Source organism: Nesoenas mayeri (assembly GCF_963082525.1).
Source record: "Nesoenas mayeri genome assembly, chromosome: 5".
Classification (NCBI taxonomy): domain Eukaryota; kingdom Metazoa; phylum Chordata; class Aves; order Columbiformes; family Columbidae; genus Nesoenas; species Nesoenas mayeri.
The window spans coordinates 13,265,160-13,282,069 of NC_137548.1; the positions used below are offsets into that span (position 1 = coordinate 13,265,160).

The following is a 16,910-nucleotide window of genomic DNA, read 5'->3' on the forward strand; positions in this document are numbered from 1 at the left end:
GAACCCTCCCTTCCCCGGCCGCTCCTTGCACGCCCTCTGTGCAGCTCCCCCGCACACTCGAGCGCAGCGGCGCAGCTTCTCCCCGCGGCCGCCACCGTCGGGGCGCAGCGCCGGTGCCCGCCGGAGGCGAGGCGGGAGGCGGGCGGAGGCAGGAGGCAGGCGGAGCCGCCCCTCCGCCGGGCTCGGAGCTATAAGGGCAGCGCGAAGCGACGCGGAGCGCGGTTGAAGCCATGGGTAACCGTGTCACCCGCGAGGACTTCGAGTGGGTCTACACGGAGCAGCCCCACACGCAGCGCAGGAAGGAGATCCTGGGTAGGCGGCGGGGCTCGGTAGCCGTCGGGGCCGGCAGCCGGGCTGTGTTGCATCCCTGGATGGGGAGGGGGCGGGTGGAGCGGCGGTTCCGTGTCGGGTCCGCGCCGGGTCCGCAGCTGCCGGGGCTGGGAACGGCTCGGGACACTGCCCGGGCTGCGGGCAGCGGGGGCTGCAGCCCGGGGGGCTTAGAAAAAAGTTTTCCCCCGGGGTTGTTGCTCTTCCAAACTCTCCCGACGCCGTCTCGCCTTGTGGGGACGGCGGAGAGGGACGGCGGGAGTGAGCTGCTACCTGCCCCACCGAGCTGGGTTCCCGGGCGGCAGAGCTGGCGGTGGAGGGTAACACGGCCGGGCGATCAGCCGCACCTGCGGCGGGTCCGCGTCCAATGTCCGCACGTCCCGCACCTCGCGCCGGGCCGGCAGCGGCTGCCGGAGTGGCCACGGTGGGCGGCAGCGCTGGCGAGTCTGAGCAGGGAGGTGGCTGGGACCCCTCCTGCAGGCCAGTTTTCCCAGGGTCTTGATAGTGCAATAAAATCAATGAGGATGTGGGTGAGCGTTTGCCAGAGAAAGACAGAAAGTCCCTGCTGCTTGTCATGGACAAGGTACAGTCTAGTACTTTCATGTTGTACAGGCAGCATTTAACTGTGTACATGAGTGTATTGGGCTGGGAGGTTTTTGCTTTTGGTTTGAAGGTTTGGGCTTTTCTGAAGATAGTTTCTGAGAAGAACTAATAATTTAGAATTGTTGCAGAATAATGTTGTATATCTCCCGAAAAATCTTTTCAACATCTTATTAACAAAGAAGATTTTGATTTTTTCATGTTTTTCTTTGGGTTATTGTTGTTTATTTATTTATTCACTTCCATATTTATTTTTCTAATGAGTATAATGAGTAGGATAAAGTTTTTAAAGAACTTTTATAAAGGAAGGTGCTGGAGCTTGTGGCTGAGCTGCTGCACAGGGTCTATGATAATTAAGTGTAGTTTCTTAACTCCTCCACAGTCTCATATATTAACCCACGATTAATCTAAATTACAAAAACATTTCTGGTATAGTTGTGGTGGAGGAATATCCTGGTCCAGATTTGCATTATATCCAGGAAGGTAATAATTATTTTACTATGCCATCATGATACAGAGTCAAATAATGTCATTCTCTAAAATAATCCTTCTTGGTGTCATGCTACTCATCCTTTCAGTCAAGGGGACTGTGTTTTGGTGAGCTATGGGTAGAAGTGTGTATGGTGGTCTCTCCTTTTACTAATCTTTTGCTTTCCTGATGTTGCTATAGAGTGGGGACTGCAAACTGATGAAGTGTTTTTTTAAAGAGGTATTGGAGCGGTTGAACTGCCTTACTCTTGCTACAGCAAACTCTTTGTAGGACCTTTTGGCTACATACTTGCAGAGATTTTGCTCCCACTTTCTTTGGGTTCCAAATGAGGAACTGGAATCAAAATCCCTCTCCTTCCCTGCCGCTCCCCCTGCCTCAACTGTGAGAGCAGAAGGAAGGGGATGTAGAAATATGACATGGAAAGAGAGACATGGGAGACATGGGCAGAACAATCTGTGTCTGTGTGACAGGGCAGAATGGGTCATGCAACTGGTGTCATGAATATCAAAATGTAACCAAAAGTAATTGAAACTACCATGATATCCCATATGATACTGGCATCACTGTCTTACTCAAAGACTGAGGGACAACAAAACCTTGTTATCTAGAGTACGTACTTATCAAAGTGTCTAGTGTCTATTGAGCTGGAGCGCACTAAAATAATCTTATATACGTATGAAAAAATCTATAAATATCCACATATTTTGACAATTTTGTATATAGCAATGCCTTGGGGACAGAAGCATTCTATGCTGGTAATGGAAATATTTTCCTCCCAATAGGTTAATGATTTAGTTGCTAAGCACTGAAACTTGATTGTTTTCTGTTTAGGGTGCAGCTTTTTGAAATGTTGGTCTCTCTCAGGCATGGCTACTTGGCTTTTAATGCAAACTGAAATTATCCATTAGGAAAATAATATGATCAAAGTGACAAGCATATAAGGCCATTTCTTTCTATGTAAGTGGCGTTTCCTTGAGCTGTTGTCCCAGTATGTTTCTATAGAGCAACTGAGAGATAATGATCTGCCATGAAGTTGTATGTCCTGGCTTGAGAGTTAGTAGCCCAGGTATCTGTAGGACTTTTGTAGTCAGTGACAATATATCTGAATGAGAACTCTGTGAGTCCAATTTCCCTCCCGTGGGCAGGGACATCTTTCACTAGCTCAGGTTGCTCAAAGCCCCATCCAGCCTGACCTTGAACACTTCCAGGGCTGGTCTCTGAGCAGCCTCTTCCAGTTGAGCAGCAGAGCTGTGAGCTGTGTGTATCAGCTGGGCTGCCTGAAAGCTGCCTTATGGCAAGACACTATTGCACTAGATGGAACTACTAAGGATGTGATTCCTAACAGATATAATTATACCAGCAAATAGAACAACATTTTGCTCAAGGGAGAGGTGATACTTTTTCTGTTATCTCTTTGTGGTATCTTCCTCTTAGACTCTATGTATTCAAATGTAGCTTGTGCTTGGGACTGTGTAGGTGCCAACTGCATCTAAGTTACAGTGGAGATCTCTTGCCCAGGCTGGGACTTCGACCCCAATCATGTTATTCATGTTCCTGAACACGTCATTCATGCTTTTCAGTTTATGAAATTGAATTGTTTTGTTGCTGTTCTCTCACCCTCTTGTTTATGAAAAGCCTGTTACTGTCTTGTCTCAGGAATGAGATTTGTGTAATGCTACAGGGAGCTGTGTTAGGAAAAGACCTGGCTAAAAACTAACGTGATAAAAGAAAGTTGGGGGGTTTTTGTTTGGTTGGTTTTGTGTTTGTTTTTGTTTGTGGTTAGTGTTTTTGTTTGTTTTGTTCGTTTTTGTCTAGATCTTCTTAGCCTTGCTGTATAGTTACATGAATGCTATTAGACGGAGAACAAGCCACTAGGAGAGGACATATCTACTTCTAGTAGAACTAGAATTTCTATAATACTTCTTTTTAGTGGCAATAGGGGTCTCTTGTATTAAAAACACTTGTAGAATTATGGTCTTGCACAGTGGGAAGTGTTGGTGGTTTTTTTGGTCTTGAGAGAAGATGAAAAAAATCGTTCAGATGCTGGTAACACCATATGCACACAATGAATGGTCATTTCACCTGCAGTTTTCCAAATGCAAGCAATGAGCAATATGTTGTGGCATGGAAAGAAGGAATTCTTATTTGTGCTGTGGGTTGGATCTAACTTTATAAAATTACTGTAGATTGGTCAGAAAATGTCTTGTCTCACAGGATCCTTAGGGAAGCCCTTATTTGCTGCTGAGGATGAAGGCTGAATCAGTATTTCTCAGGGTAGGTTAGGAGCATCTGAACATGATCTAACATCCAAGAATAATTAGTAAGTACATAATTGGTTCTTTAGCAAGTTATTTTGGAGTAAAGATTGTGTAAGTGTTTTATATGTGCTTTATCCTGTAGAAAGGCTCAGATGTTAGCTTATGGGGGGTAGTAAAACAAACAAACAAAAGTCAAAATCTGTTTTATTTTAGCATATAGTCAATTTGAGCATAATAGCTCTCAGCTCTGCTCACTTATTTAGAGACTAGTCTGCTATTTCCTACAGCTGACTCTTCTGTTGCCTATTTAAACCTCGTATTTATCAAAATTCTCATAAACTGTGCCTACTGAAATGTGCAAGATGCATATCTCCTTAGCTTAAATCAAAGCCCTGGATTACATATCCTTCTGGCAAAGAAACTATGAGTCTGTTTCCCCTTTATGCTGCAGTACGTGGGCACAGGTCTGCCACTGATGTGCATGTTCTCTGATGAGTGCATTCAGAATAGCTCCTATCTCAGTGCTCATGCCAGTTCCCTATGAAAACCACCTATAAATTAAATCACATGAGCAGAAGTCTCTGTTCTACGTACTTCTTGTCTTCTGCTGAAAACTTAGTAAGTTTATTAGATTTATTATCAAGGCTTCAGTTTACTCCATGTTGCGGGTTTTCATTTCCAAGAGGGTTGGAAGCCCTCTTCCTAGCATTCCTCCATCAATTTACTCCCACCCAGCTAACATACAAGCATAAACAAACAGGTCACGGCTGCTGTCATAGTGATGTACTGACACCATTGATCTCTGTCAATGCCAGCAACCTGGCACCACTGCGGTGCTTTACCTCTGGTGAGCACTCTGGGTGGCCCAACTCTTTTGGACTGGCCAGCACAAGGTAGTTTAGGAGCTTGCGGGTGGCAAATACAAGACTAAGACCCTTGTCCTTGCACAGTGGATATATAAACTTAAGTGTAATTAGTTGGGCCAGAAAGGCTTTTTATTACTTTGTGTACTAGAGGGGATGGGAGACTCTGCAAAACCAGAAACTTTGTCATGTGTGCTTTCCTTTCTGTGTGTCCCACCTGTGTCCTGGTTTGCATACACTTTGAATTAAATACAACTCAACTGTGCTGTGCTGTTCATGAGCACATTCATGAGCTGAGCTGCTAAAAAGCAAAACACTATCATGTCAGCAAACTGACTTTTTTGTGTGTGTATGTATTTTTTTGGTACAAATACCAGCCCTGGCATAGGGCACGGGTTAGTAAAGCTAACAACCCGTGCCTGGTGTCTCTTATTTGTTCTGGCAGGGATGCATAGTTGATAGAACATAGTCCAGGACAACAGCATTGCAGAGATTATTTTTTCTTCCTTTTCTCTTTAACAGCTCTTCTAAAAGTCTCATACTGAATAGTATGACTATACCTGTATGCTGCACTTGTAGTGAAAATAAAGGCAGATTAAATTAAATTTCTTCTCTTGTTACTACTAGCTTCTCACAGATGTGGGTAGGGTTGCTGCTCCTTTAAACCTCCACTGCCTCTGTGTTTGTGGACAGCTCCCACAAAGCTCACTGTAGATTACATTTTATGGCCATTCTCATGTGTTAGCCCTCACCCAGTGCTTGTTGGGAAGTGATGGATGCTGTCTGTACAGAAACTGATTGTTTTTATAATGGAAAAGTCCTCAGGAAGACCAGCGAGGTGTCACAGCCCCAAGCCTGACAGTGTTCAAGAAGAGACTGGACAATGCCCTCAGACACATGGTGTGAACTGTGGGGTTGTCACATGCAGGGATAGGAGTTGGACTTGATGATCCTTGTGGGTCTCTTCCCATTCTATTGGACATTCTATGATTCTATGAAAATGGAAGTGCTTCAGGAAAGAGCAGCATGGTGAGGATCTCTGCTCAGATGCGTTGATGTGTGTAACTCTAGCAGCCTCAAGAGTGGAGCAGGTGTCTGCTACTTGAAGTGCAATGTGTAGGAAATGAAGGTGGTCTTTATTGTGTGGCTGCCCCAAGTCTCACAGTCCTTTATGCCTCCTGGTTCAGCACTGAGCAGTAGCCCTGTCTTTGATTCTCTGTTGCCTTTGGGACATGCAGATGGCTGACAGGTGGTTTGCACAGCCCTGGTTTGCACAACACAGATGATCACCCACAGACACTTGTCACAGTAGCTTTACAGAGTTGTCCAGGTTTTCCAACTCTAAGTGCTCTATCTTGCCTTATTTGGACTCCTTCAGCTAAATACAAGGTATGAACATGAAGGAAAAACGAGACACAACATTGTGTCAGCACGTTACATACAAACTGCAGTCATCAAGATCACTTAATCTGAGATTTAATGCATCTCACTGAAGAGTGCTTGGCCTCAAGTTTTGAAAGAGTCAGCTTTCAACATTTTGTACGTGGAGTGCTCCTGAACCAAAACTGCTCTGGCAAGCAGTGAACCCACTTGTCAGCCTGGGGTTTCTCTACGCCATGGAAATGGGAAAGGCTTATCAGTATTAATGATAAACAGACACAGCATTGTGTTTTAACTAGTATGCAAAAATTTACCGTTGGAGAGGAGTTAATCATGTGTTGAATTTAATATTAAACCCTAGCGAGTTACTTAATAGCTGTCACTTGCAATAAATGCACCCTACCTGCATTGCCACTTGCAGATACTGTTGCTGCCAGTTGATAGTTACTACTCTAAAATCTCTTAAATATAATCTGCAATCCTCCGCTGCAACAATAAGAAATAGGTCCAAAGTGACACATAAATAGGTTCTCCAACTACAATGTGAAGCATTGCTTAGTTACTTTCCCTTTCCATTAAAACTTTTTCTGGTCAAAGTGTCCTGAATTTGACCAGGCTGATGAACAGATTTGATTGTTTTACATCTCTTCATATCTTCTGCTGACTGCTGTAATTTATCCCTACCAACTGCATGACTGAAAATTTGAGGTGGCTTGATTTATTAAAGGGTTTTCTGGGTTTTGGACAACTGCTCCTAATCAGGACATTAAACTATGTAAAATTGTATGTCTATAACAGATACTCTGACCATGTTATTATATCAAGTTATCCTTTAGAGTGGATATCCCAGGACTTTGTGTAAAATTTTCATACCTGCTTAGGTACCAGAGAACTATTTCTAGCATGTTTTCATTTTTAACATGAAAACTAATTTAAAAAAACTGCAAAAACAAGGACAAAAAAGCAAAATCAAAACTGCTGGGCTTTCAAGAGATTTCTATAAAAAAAGTCTGACTGACTTTAGAAAGATCTGAACTTTCACTAGAGCTTTCCCACTACTTAGAAAATCTCTCCCTTGCCTGAATCCTCCAAATTGTGATTTTTGCCTACTTGTCCTCATAAGGAGAAGAATTGAGAATACATCTTTTCTCAGTATCTTCCATGACATTTGTCTGATCTTTATTGTCTCTAACCTATGCCAAGATGGGCTGGAATTGGTCAACAGGTCAAAAGTTTAAATGGTTGCATAGCATGACCAAATCAACCTGCTCCCTTTAGGACTTCATCTCTCTGAACTGCTGCAAATTTCTCAGGTTTCACTATAAGAAAACCTTCTCTGGGTCCTGCACTCAGTACCTGCCACCGCTTGCAAGGTCATATGAAGTTATGTGTACTGTTTTCAGCATTTGTTTGTAGCATATACAGCTGCACAGATGCAAACCATTGTAATCTGATTCCATTGCACTGGTGTCATACAGTGACAGTCGGATTATATTTACTTTTCTGTTCATAAAATGAGCCTATCAAAGTTACAGGGACACACTGTGTAACCTCAGGATTCAGAACAAGTGACTTGTCCTCCAGTCTTATCTGAGTAATCTGTAATTATTGAGAAATGCAGAGTACGAGTTGAAGGAGGCAGACCAGTGGGAGGGTAAAAGCCATAAAATAGTGGAAAAATTAATGTGCAAGTTAACACTGGAAGTGAAGTGTGAGTTTGTAAAGAAGAGCCCTAAAGCAACGAACAGTGCCTGGAAAATAAGCTGTATTTCTGTGTATTTTCTTTTTCTTAAAAGGACAAATGAATGGCCCGTAGAACAAAGATCAGTAAGCTGGTACTATCCTGACACAAGTCAGAGCTGGCAAGTCTGGCCCATGTCTCTCTGATGCTGTATTGCAGTATTTGTGAAGTTGCATGAAGCTGTTGTGTGATTATTTATGTGACTTATGTGCCTGTTCCTGTTATATGACTTGGGAACAGGCTAGTGAATGGGAATAAGGAAAAAATTTCTGTGTCTTACAAATTCCTGGTAGTATTATTGACTTTCTCGTTCTGTTACCATGTGCAAAGAGTTGTACGTGTTGTAAGTATTGGTGAACACTCAAAAACTTAGGATATTATTATTATTATTATTATTATTATTATTGTTATTATATATGTATTTTTAGTGCTACATTTGTCTTCCAACTACAGAGCAAAACCTGGTGAACCTGTCGCTCAGCTCTCTTCTCCTGCTAGCACGCCCTGAAGCAACAGTAAAGCAGTATGAAAAGGGCTACAAAGAAGGCAGCTGTATCCCTTTTGTGTAAAGTAGCATCTGCATTTGGCAATATAGAAATGAAATTGGAAAATTGACAGGGAGTCCTTCAGAGTTTTAATCTGATAAGTTTTGGCATACTAATACTTATTGCTGTGAAGGAATACTGCGAGGGGTGAAGGCACATCATGTCACATATTGGTCATCAGGGTAATTTATTTTTTACTATGTTTATATATCTATATATATAAAAATCAATTACAATTGGACACGATGCTGGAAGTGGGAATGGAGCCCATACATTAATAAAGCTTTCACTGTAGTGGCAGCCCTACTTTGGAATTGCCATTTTATAAAAGTAGGGCCTCAAACAGAGTGTGGTAAAAATTGGGAGTCCCAGTGGTGATTATGTTTACCTAACTGTGACCTAATGAGATTCTTCCTCTGCATTTTTCCCTTTAGCAAAGTATCCGGAGATCAAGACCCTGATGGGACCAGATCCACATTTAAAGTGGATTGTATCTGGAATGGTGTTCATACAGTTTCTGGCATGCTACCTGGTGAAAGACTTGTCTTGGAAATGGATTTTCTTTTGGGCTTATGCTTTTGGGGGTTGTGTCAACCATTCCCTGACCCTGGCCATCCATGATATTTCACACAATGTCGCCTTTGGGAACAAGCAGACTAAGTGGAATCGATGGTTTGCAGTCTTCGCCAACTTGCCAGTTGGCATCCCTTATTCTGCCTCCTTCAAGAAATACCACATTGACCATCATCGGTACCTTGGTGGGGACGGCCTGGATGTGGACATTCCCACAGCATTTGAAGGCTGGTTCTTCAGTACGCCACTTCGGAAACTGCTTTGGCTTTTCCTCCAGCCTCTGTTCTACAGCCTGAGACCACTGTATGTGAACCCCAAAGCAATTACACAGATGGAAATTTTTAATGCTCTCGTCCAGTTTTCTATAGACCTTATAATTTACTACCTTTGGGGGCTCAAACCTATTATTTACTTAATAGCAGGTACAATTCTTTGCATGGGTTTACATCCCATTTCTGGACATTTCATAGCAGAACACTACATGTTCTTAAAAGGGTATGAGACATACTCATACTATGGACCTCTGAACTGGCTCACCTTTAATGTAGGCTACCACATGGAGCACCATGACTTCCCCAGCATCCCTGGTTGCAGATTGCCAATGGTAAGTATGGCATGAGCATTACTGAATTGGATTTTTATACAAGCTACTAAACTATCTCAAAGAAATCACTCAAAATCATAGCAATGGAATATTTCTTAAAAAAAAAAAATAAAGCTTTTTGGATTGGTTTTTAATTCTTTAATTTTAAGCAGGAGATTGTGAGAATTGGCTGCCAAACTGCTGTAATATTTAGTTCATTTGATGGAAACAAGAATATCTGAGCTTCAGAGGGGTTTAAGGAATACTTTTTGCATGACAAAAACCTCCAAAAATACTCTTTCTCCATTTCCTTCCCTCAGCCACCATGTTTCATCTCTCTGAAATTTTAATGGCCCATGTAAAGTGAGGCGGGTGGCAATTACTACTTGAAATTTATCTAATGATCAATCTGCTACCTGTAGTGCTTGATTAACATAAAACAAAAATATTTTTGGTTTTGAGATGACATAAGTGTGGGGCATGTTCCAGCCTGACACAAATAGCATTAGAAATAAAGCCCCGTTCTGTAGGGCTTGTTTTAGTTCTGGTACCCCACCCACAGAAACTGAGGATGCCTGATCTGTCACTGGGAAAGTGCTGTGGCTTTCCTCTTTTGAAAGTCAAGGCCCTTTTTATTTATGTTTTATCAGTTGTGGGAATCAAATTTTCGAAGCCCAGGTGTCTAGGAATGGTTTTCAGTCTCCTTCTAGGTATGTTTTAATACAAGGGCTCCTCAGCAGGTGCCTCACAGCAGCAGTGGTACGTGACTTGGAAGTGTTACTCCTACATACAAATCCTCTGGCACAGTAGGAAGGAAACACCTTCTGTCTCTGGTCGGATGCAAAGCTGAGGGCTAATGTTGCAACATCCTCATGAGATGGAGGAGTCTGAGGTGCAGGAGCTGTGACCTCCCTCCCCACTACTGCATAACATGTACCACTTTTATAATGGTATATCCAGGCAAATCCAGCTTTATGGGTTAATGTTCTTCATTGCAGAAACACTGTCTGAGAGGAGATTCAAAACAAGAGGAGATTTTCTTGTGGTGTAGAAGTGTAGGGAGCCTCTACATAGCCTGCAGTTCTGTTTTAACACACCTCCTTTACTGCTAGAGGTCTGTCCTGAAGAAGCTGTCAGTACCTGGTGGAGCTCAGAGCAGCTGGTAAAGCAGCCCATGCTCATGTGAAGTTCTCCTGTCAGACACTGCATTGCTGATGCTCCTGATAGCTCAGCTGGAAAGAGCATGAGCTTAGTTTTAGTTTCAAATGTTAAAATTTGTTAGATAAGCTTAGATACTTGGGTTACTGGAAATGTTAATAGAAGAAAAGGAGGTTAGGTCTGTGTCTTACACAAGGCAGGTGAGTGACCAATTGAATTTGCTGGGATCGTTGCTCTGGACCTGATGGAGACCTGAAAAGCTCTTCTCCACCCACACCACAAATAATTCAGCCTGATTCCTTGAGGCAGTGCAGTAGCTGGAATTGTCTGCCCTCCTGTGTAAAGAGTTTAGAGGTATTAGTTGAATTTCAGGGGCTCGTGTTCATGTGTTCCTAGCTCTAGGGTAACTGAGACTTGCACTGCTGGTAGAGGAGATATCAGACTTGTCAATCATCAGTGCCTGACAGAACTATATGGAAAACCTGGAGTCTTTGAGCGATCAATCACAAATGAAAATCTATTAGGAAGTTAAAATCTTTTGGTAAATCAGTTATTATAGAAAATCGTTTGTCCATTAAAGCAAATTGGTCATTCTTTTCTGTAAACTGAGAAGAAAAATTCTCTGCCTCTTCGGTGGAAGGAAGTAAGGGGACAGATCCTCTCTGGACCCCAGAGCAAATTCTTCACTCAGCAAAGGTCTAGTTTTTTCAAATCTAGTCTGTTAGGAAGTTGAACTTCTAATAGTTGAATTGTGTAATGTGGATGAGTTCTCAGTATAGGTACTTTTAATTATTGGGAAGTCGAAAGTGGAATAAAGATCTTTATTTTGTTCCTGCATGATTGAAAGCAGGGGAGAAACAGAATCAGAGAATAACTGGATCTTCATCTGGGAAAGTAACTGACTCTTCCACTTGCTTATGGGAAAAGTACATTCAGCTTTGTGCTTTGTTACAGGTTTCTCATTCAGAATGTTCTGAGTAATATGTTTGCCACTTGAAAGACCTTTACCCTATGAGTGTGACAGATTTGAAAGAGGAGAAGTTAGGCTGTGCTGTAAGCTTATAGATATTAAAGATGAGTGACATGAGTGTGCAGTAAGAACTTGTCCCACTAGTATAATGTGAGATTACACAAGAAACCACAAAATTTAACATTATAATGAAGAACCTGCTCTAAAAAAAAAAAAAAAACAAACCCTATAGACTTAGGACTAGATGTCTTTGCATGAAGCCTTATAACTGTAAAATACTGCATTGTTTACTGAATGAGTCAAAAGACCCATTCTTCATTGTCTGAAGGACTGAATATTCTTATGGACAGAAGGAACAGGAGAAGAAGGAGGAACTCAGTACTCGTCCTACAAACTGTAATAAAAACTGCAGTGTTACCAGAGGCAAACTAGTTATTCATTAAGCTTGTGGGAAAAGGAAAAGACATGGTATGAAACCAGATTTATTAGATAGACAAGACTGGGAAACATGGTAGATGTGCTGGTTTTGAATTGGAGATTTCATTAACCCTCTGATGGCCGGGAAGGCTAGCTTGAGTGCTGCCCTCTGTCAAGGACTATGGAGGGAACTTCTCTGATATGCCCCCTAGGATTTTGTCAGCTTCCTCCTATGACCTCTAGCTTCTGTATAGCCCCAAGACAAAGGGTCTGTAACAACCATGGTAAAAAATTAGGCTGCATTTAACTTTTGCAGTTATCAAATACAATGGGATCTTGTTGCTGTGCTCTGCAAGCACAAAACCAGAAGCAAAGTTTCAGTCTACAGGATGTGATTTCTTACCACCATGATCTACATGAAGAAAAGCCTCAATATACCAGCTGCCAAGTGCCTGATAAGCTTTTTGCAGACTTTGTGATCTCCACTTTGTGATAACTTCCATTCACAAACTAACAATGAGTTAAAACTTACAGTTGAGATCTGTAACGAGGAAGGGAGGGAGGAATTGAAGCAAATGGACCATCTCCAATGCAATATGGAGAACTCGAGGGCGAAGTCAGAGCAGGGTTTAGGAATACTTTGTCATAGTGCCATCTTTGAGATGATCTGTGATCTGGCTGCAAAACTTGCTACCTGGAAATTGCCATCCCCAAATTTTATACTGCACCCAGAATGCAATGTGGAGGATGACTCCTACAGCCTCAAACATACTTAATAGATGTAATTTAATATTGTATTTAAAAGGGAATCTGCATTAAAAAGCATTTAGTTTCTGCCATTTCACCCCCAGATTTTCTGGTAGGTAAGAAGAAGATAATTTTGTTTTACAAATGGAGATGCTGAAAGAAATTACGCTAGATGAGCTGTGTTTGTTGGTAAACTTGTGTGTAGATCCATTGTAAAAGAGAAACCACTTTTAAAATTCTTTCCTGCCATGTAATAACAACATAGGAACATGCACCTAGCAAACTTAATTGTCTTTTCCATAAGAAAAGCCTTCAGAAGTCCTCCCTCTGGCTGCATTCATTAAATTTTCCATTTTCTGCATTGTTTTGATACAACTATTTTATTGCAGCTTACCTTCTCCTCTCCACTGTTTCTGTACATCTCATACAGTTGTTCTATCCAGAGCACAGGGACCTTGCCAATGGGGCAAGTGCTGCCTGCCTTGCTGCACAAGGTCCAAAGCCAAGCAGAGCAAAGAACAACTTTGTGTAGATGTGGGTCACTGTCCAGCAGCTAATCTAGGTTAACACACTCCAGTGCAAGTCTCTGGTCATCTCTGATGGTTTCCATACTGATCTTCTCATTCAGAATGAGTTGCCACCATACTCTGCAGGAAGGTGCTAAATGGATATGCTTGGTGAACACGCAACTAATCGACCGCTTGATGCTGGCAAGCAGCTTGCCAGCTGTGACTGGGCTGCCTGCTTCCAGAGTATGGGTATTTTGATTAATCATCTTAATCATCAAATAATACTTGTATTCTAGGTGCCCATTTTAAATCTGTAATACAACGGCAGAATATCTTATGGCTTATATTTAAGTAAGCTTCTAGACTTGCATGCTGTATCCACCTAAACTCTTCATCACTGTGCCCAAACTATACTGCTGCTCATGTTTCCTGAAAGTGCAGAAGCTATTGGGTTGAACATAGACTGTTTATTGGCCTTTTCTCTCAGCCATTTTTTCCTACTCTGTCACTGGGGTCATTTTCAGCCAGCTTTTGGTGCCGGAAGGCACAGCCACTACCTGAGGCATTGCTCCTAGGAGCTGAATTTGTCACTGTGAATCTCCGTTCCCCCACTTCCATGTGCGAGAACCAATAAAGAGACTTTCTGAAGCCCTTATAGTGGTCAGAGTCCAACATGGTCAAGAGCTCTGCAGAATAATGTACCTAGCTGAGAAAAACCTATCTGGTTCAGAACATCTTTTCTATGGGCAAGAAAAATATATGGAGATTCTCGAGAAGAGTATAGATGGCTGGTATAGATGATGGCTGAATTACTGTTGCAATTCAAAATTCAGGCAGAAATTCTAAAATGGAGGTAGGAGGGAAGGTCTGTAAGGAACAGTGTGCTAGGGAATGACCATATTGGAGCTGGAGTGAAGCTTTTGGGGCTGGGAATCAAAGACCTCCTTTGTGTTTGCCTAAGGCCTCATTAGTGGCTTTCATTTGAGGGAGCCGAGGGAGCCAAGGGAGCTTACTGTCTAGTCCACCTTCTCATTCTTTGATTATTTTGATTACCCAGCTGGGAAAAGAGAGGATACAGAACCCAGATTAAATTATTTCTGGCTGTGGTTACAGAAGGAGCACAGGGAACTAAATCTGCTATCTTCAGAGATCTTAATGGATGCCTGGAAATCACCCTTCTTCCAGTCACTAGCAAATACCTCTAAGGGGAAATGCTGATATTGTCTGAATCCCACTGAAAATGAACCACACTTGAACTACAGACCAACACTTTAAAGCAGGATAGAGGTATATTAGGAAGTCAGAGGTATTCAGTGAAAGGCAGAATACAATTAGACGTGAACTGAATGTTCCACCTCCAATGCAGTGCTACCATGCCACGAGCACAAAGAGTGTAGAGGGGCTAAGGTACAGAGGTAAAAGGTCTTAACTTGTATGTTACCCAAGCTACCTCACAGGGAAGTGTCTGCTAGGAAGCTGAATTACTAAAGTAACTAGCAGTGAGTGGTACTGCCTTATAGTCTAACTTTTGCTGGGGTTCTTACCTTTCCACAAACAGTCAAAACGCTGTGTTAAGATTACACCATTACACATTGGGTGCTGATGAGACCCTCTTCCTGCATGACAATTCTGTGTAATCCTTTTGTGCTTCTCTGGAAGTCCTTACTGTGCTCAGCACAGCTGGCTTTAAAATTCTGCAGGGTGTTCAAAGTCATCCTGTCCTGTAAGACATGCTACTCTAGAATAGAGCTTTGTTTGCCTAGGAGGTGGAGCTGTAATAAAACTGTGCCCAAGCAGTTTATGTGCAAGTGTATACTAGTTAACAAACTCTGCTGTTCCTTGGGTGTATTCAAAAAGCGGAGCACCTAGGTGGAGCAGGGACTACTGATAACGTGGTAATCCTCATAGTCCTCTGAACCTGCCAGGCATGAAACCTCTGTCCTCTGGTTCCGGCCTTGGTCCTGCTACAAGCACCACCTCCGGTGACGCATAACGCTTCCCTGATGGCAAGTCTTAAGACTTGAGGGTTTGTAACAGGGATGAAATTTTATTAGATGCATAATCTAATAAGGAATCTTACAGCATTTTTGACACCAGACTGAGGAGAACAGCCTGCCCCTGCCATGTCCTCTGGTTGCTGGAGGAACACGTCTCTCAGATTTGTATAATGGTACAAGAATGGAGGAAAGAAAACTAAGTGTAGCCAAGGCTGTGTCTGGCATTTTCTCAGCTGATACTCTTCTCCTACCTGGAACCCTCAGCAGACAAGTATTACAAGTGGTGAACAGGAATTTAAATACAGTGTGTTGAAATATTGGTAATTTATAAACTGGTCGTGGAGATCCCACTACCTCACAAATGAGAGAAAATAGTTCTAGCTGAAGGCAGCGATCCATCACCTTTCAAATTCTGACACTGTGAGGCAAAACTTACATCAGAAATCTGCTAAGAAGTATCTAAAATGTATTTAAGTATGTCTCGTTTGGCTGAACTTCAGACGCTCACAAGCAACAACAAGTAACTTCAGGTTATGGCTGTGCTATCAGATCTGAACAGGAAGGCTGAAGCACACCTGACACTGTGCAGCTCATTCTCTCTCTTCTTCTTCCAGGTGAAGAAGATTGCAGCAGAATATTATGATAACCTCCCACATCACCAGTCCTGGATTCGAGTTTTGTGGGACTTTGTTTTTGATGATGCTATTGGTCCTTATTCAAGGGTTAAGAGACTATGCAAGCTGGCAGAAAAAAAGCTAACGGACTAGCTCTGGCTGCTGCTTTGGTATTTCGTTTGTTCATCTGAATGAATTGAGTTTTCTGCCAAAGTAGAAGGATGTTTGCATGTGCTGAAGTAGCATTGGTGTGTGCTCCTTTGAGTGAGAGGATCGGTGTGAAAATGAAGCAATTGCATGCACTATTTTAGAATATTGGTACTTTTTATTAAAGGATATTTGTGTGTGTAGCCCTGAGAAACTTGATTAGAGTGAGTTATGATTATGTGAACTTTTAGTCTAGGCCTAGAATTACCTTCCTGGGCCATGTGTGCCTAAGTCTGAATTTTGGCCTGCTCTGCAATGGAGAATGCTTGGTGCGTGTATGTGTGAACATGTGTATGTGTAGTTTAGGTCTGGTTTCTGTTCATGCCAGATTAGATGTGGATTCTCTGCATGTCCAGGACTGTGGAAGCAGGAAGGACTGGCATGCAGTAGTAAATGATACTTTCTGGCGAACAGAATAGTGCCTTTAGCTCAATGACTTGTCTAATCTAATATCTTCTGATAATTGCTGGTAGCAGAGATTTTGTATATGAAATGGAATATGTGTATGTATTTGTGTCATTATTTTAGTAGCTGCTGTTTGACTTTTATCCCAGGGCTTTGTCTAAACCTTTTCTGAATGCATTTCTATTCTTGGGATCTAATACTTGGTGTAGCTTACTGGCAGAGCTGAACTGTGGTGTGGAGAAACCCTTCCTGTAGTCTTCTGCTCACTGCCTGATCAGCAGCGTGGATGTGTCCCTGGAGGAACTGGATGGTCCCTTCTCACTCACCTTATCAGCAGTATTCATAACTTCATGTTTTTCATCCTTTTCCCCACTGCTAGTCCTTCTGGGAATGAAAAGGTGCTAATTTTAATAATTTTTTTGCCAAGGTTGTTAATGTTCCTGATGACCTTCCTTGGCCTTTTCTATATTATACCCCTTTCTGTACACAGGTGTTACGAGTATGTGTCAGTGAAGACGTGGCATTA

The 16,910-nt window shown here is 42.3% G+C and overlaps 1 protein-coding gene across 1 annotated transcript; it reads left to right on the plus strand.

Annotated features, from left to right (window-relative positions):
* Positions 1-230: 230 nt before the first annotated feature.
* Positions 231-15,925, plus strand: DEGS2 (delta 4-desaturase, sphingolipid 2; the record flags this gene model as incomplete). The annotated part of the gene is made up of 3 exons (XM_080344640.1): positions 231-312; positions 8,639-9,381; positions 15,773-15,925. The coding sequence occupies 3 exons, from the start codon at positions 231-233 to the stop codon at positions 15,923-15,925; spliced, it is 978 nt and encodes a 325-aa protein (XP_080200766.1).
* Positions 15,926-16,910: the final 985 nt, after the last annotated feature.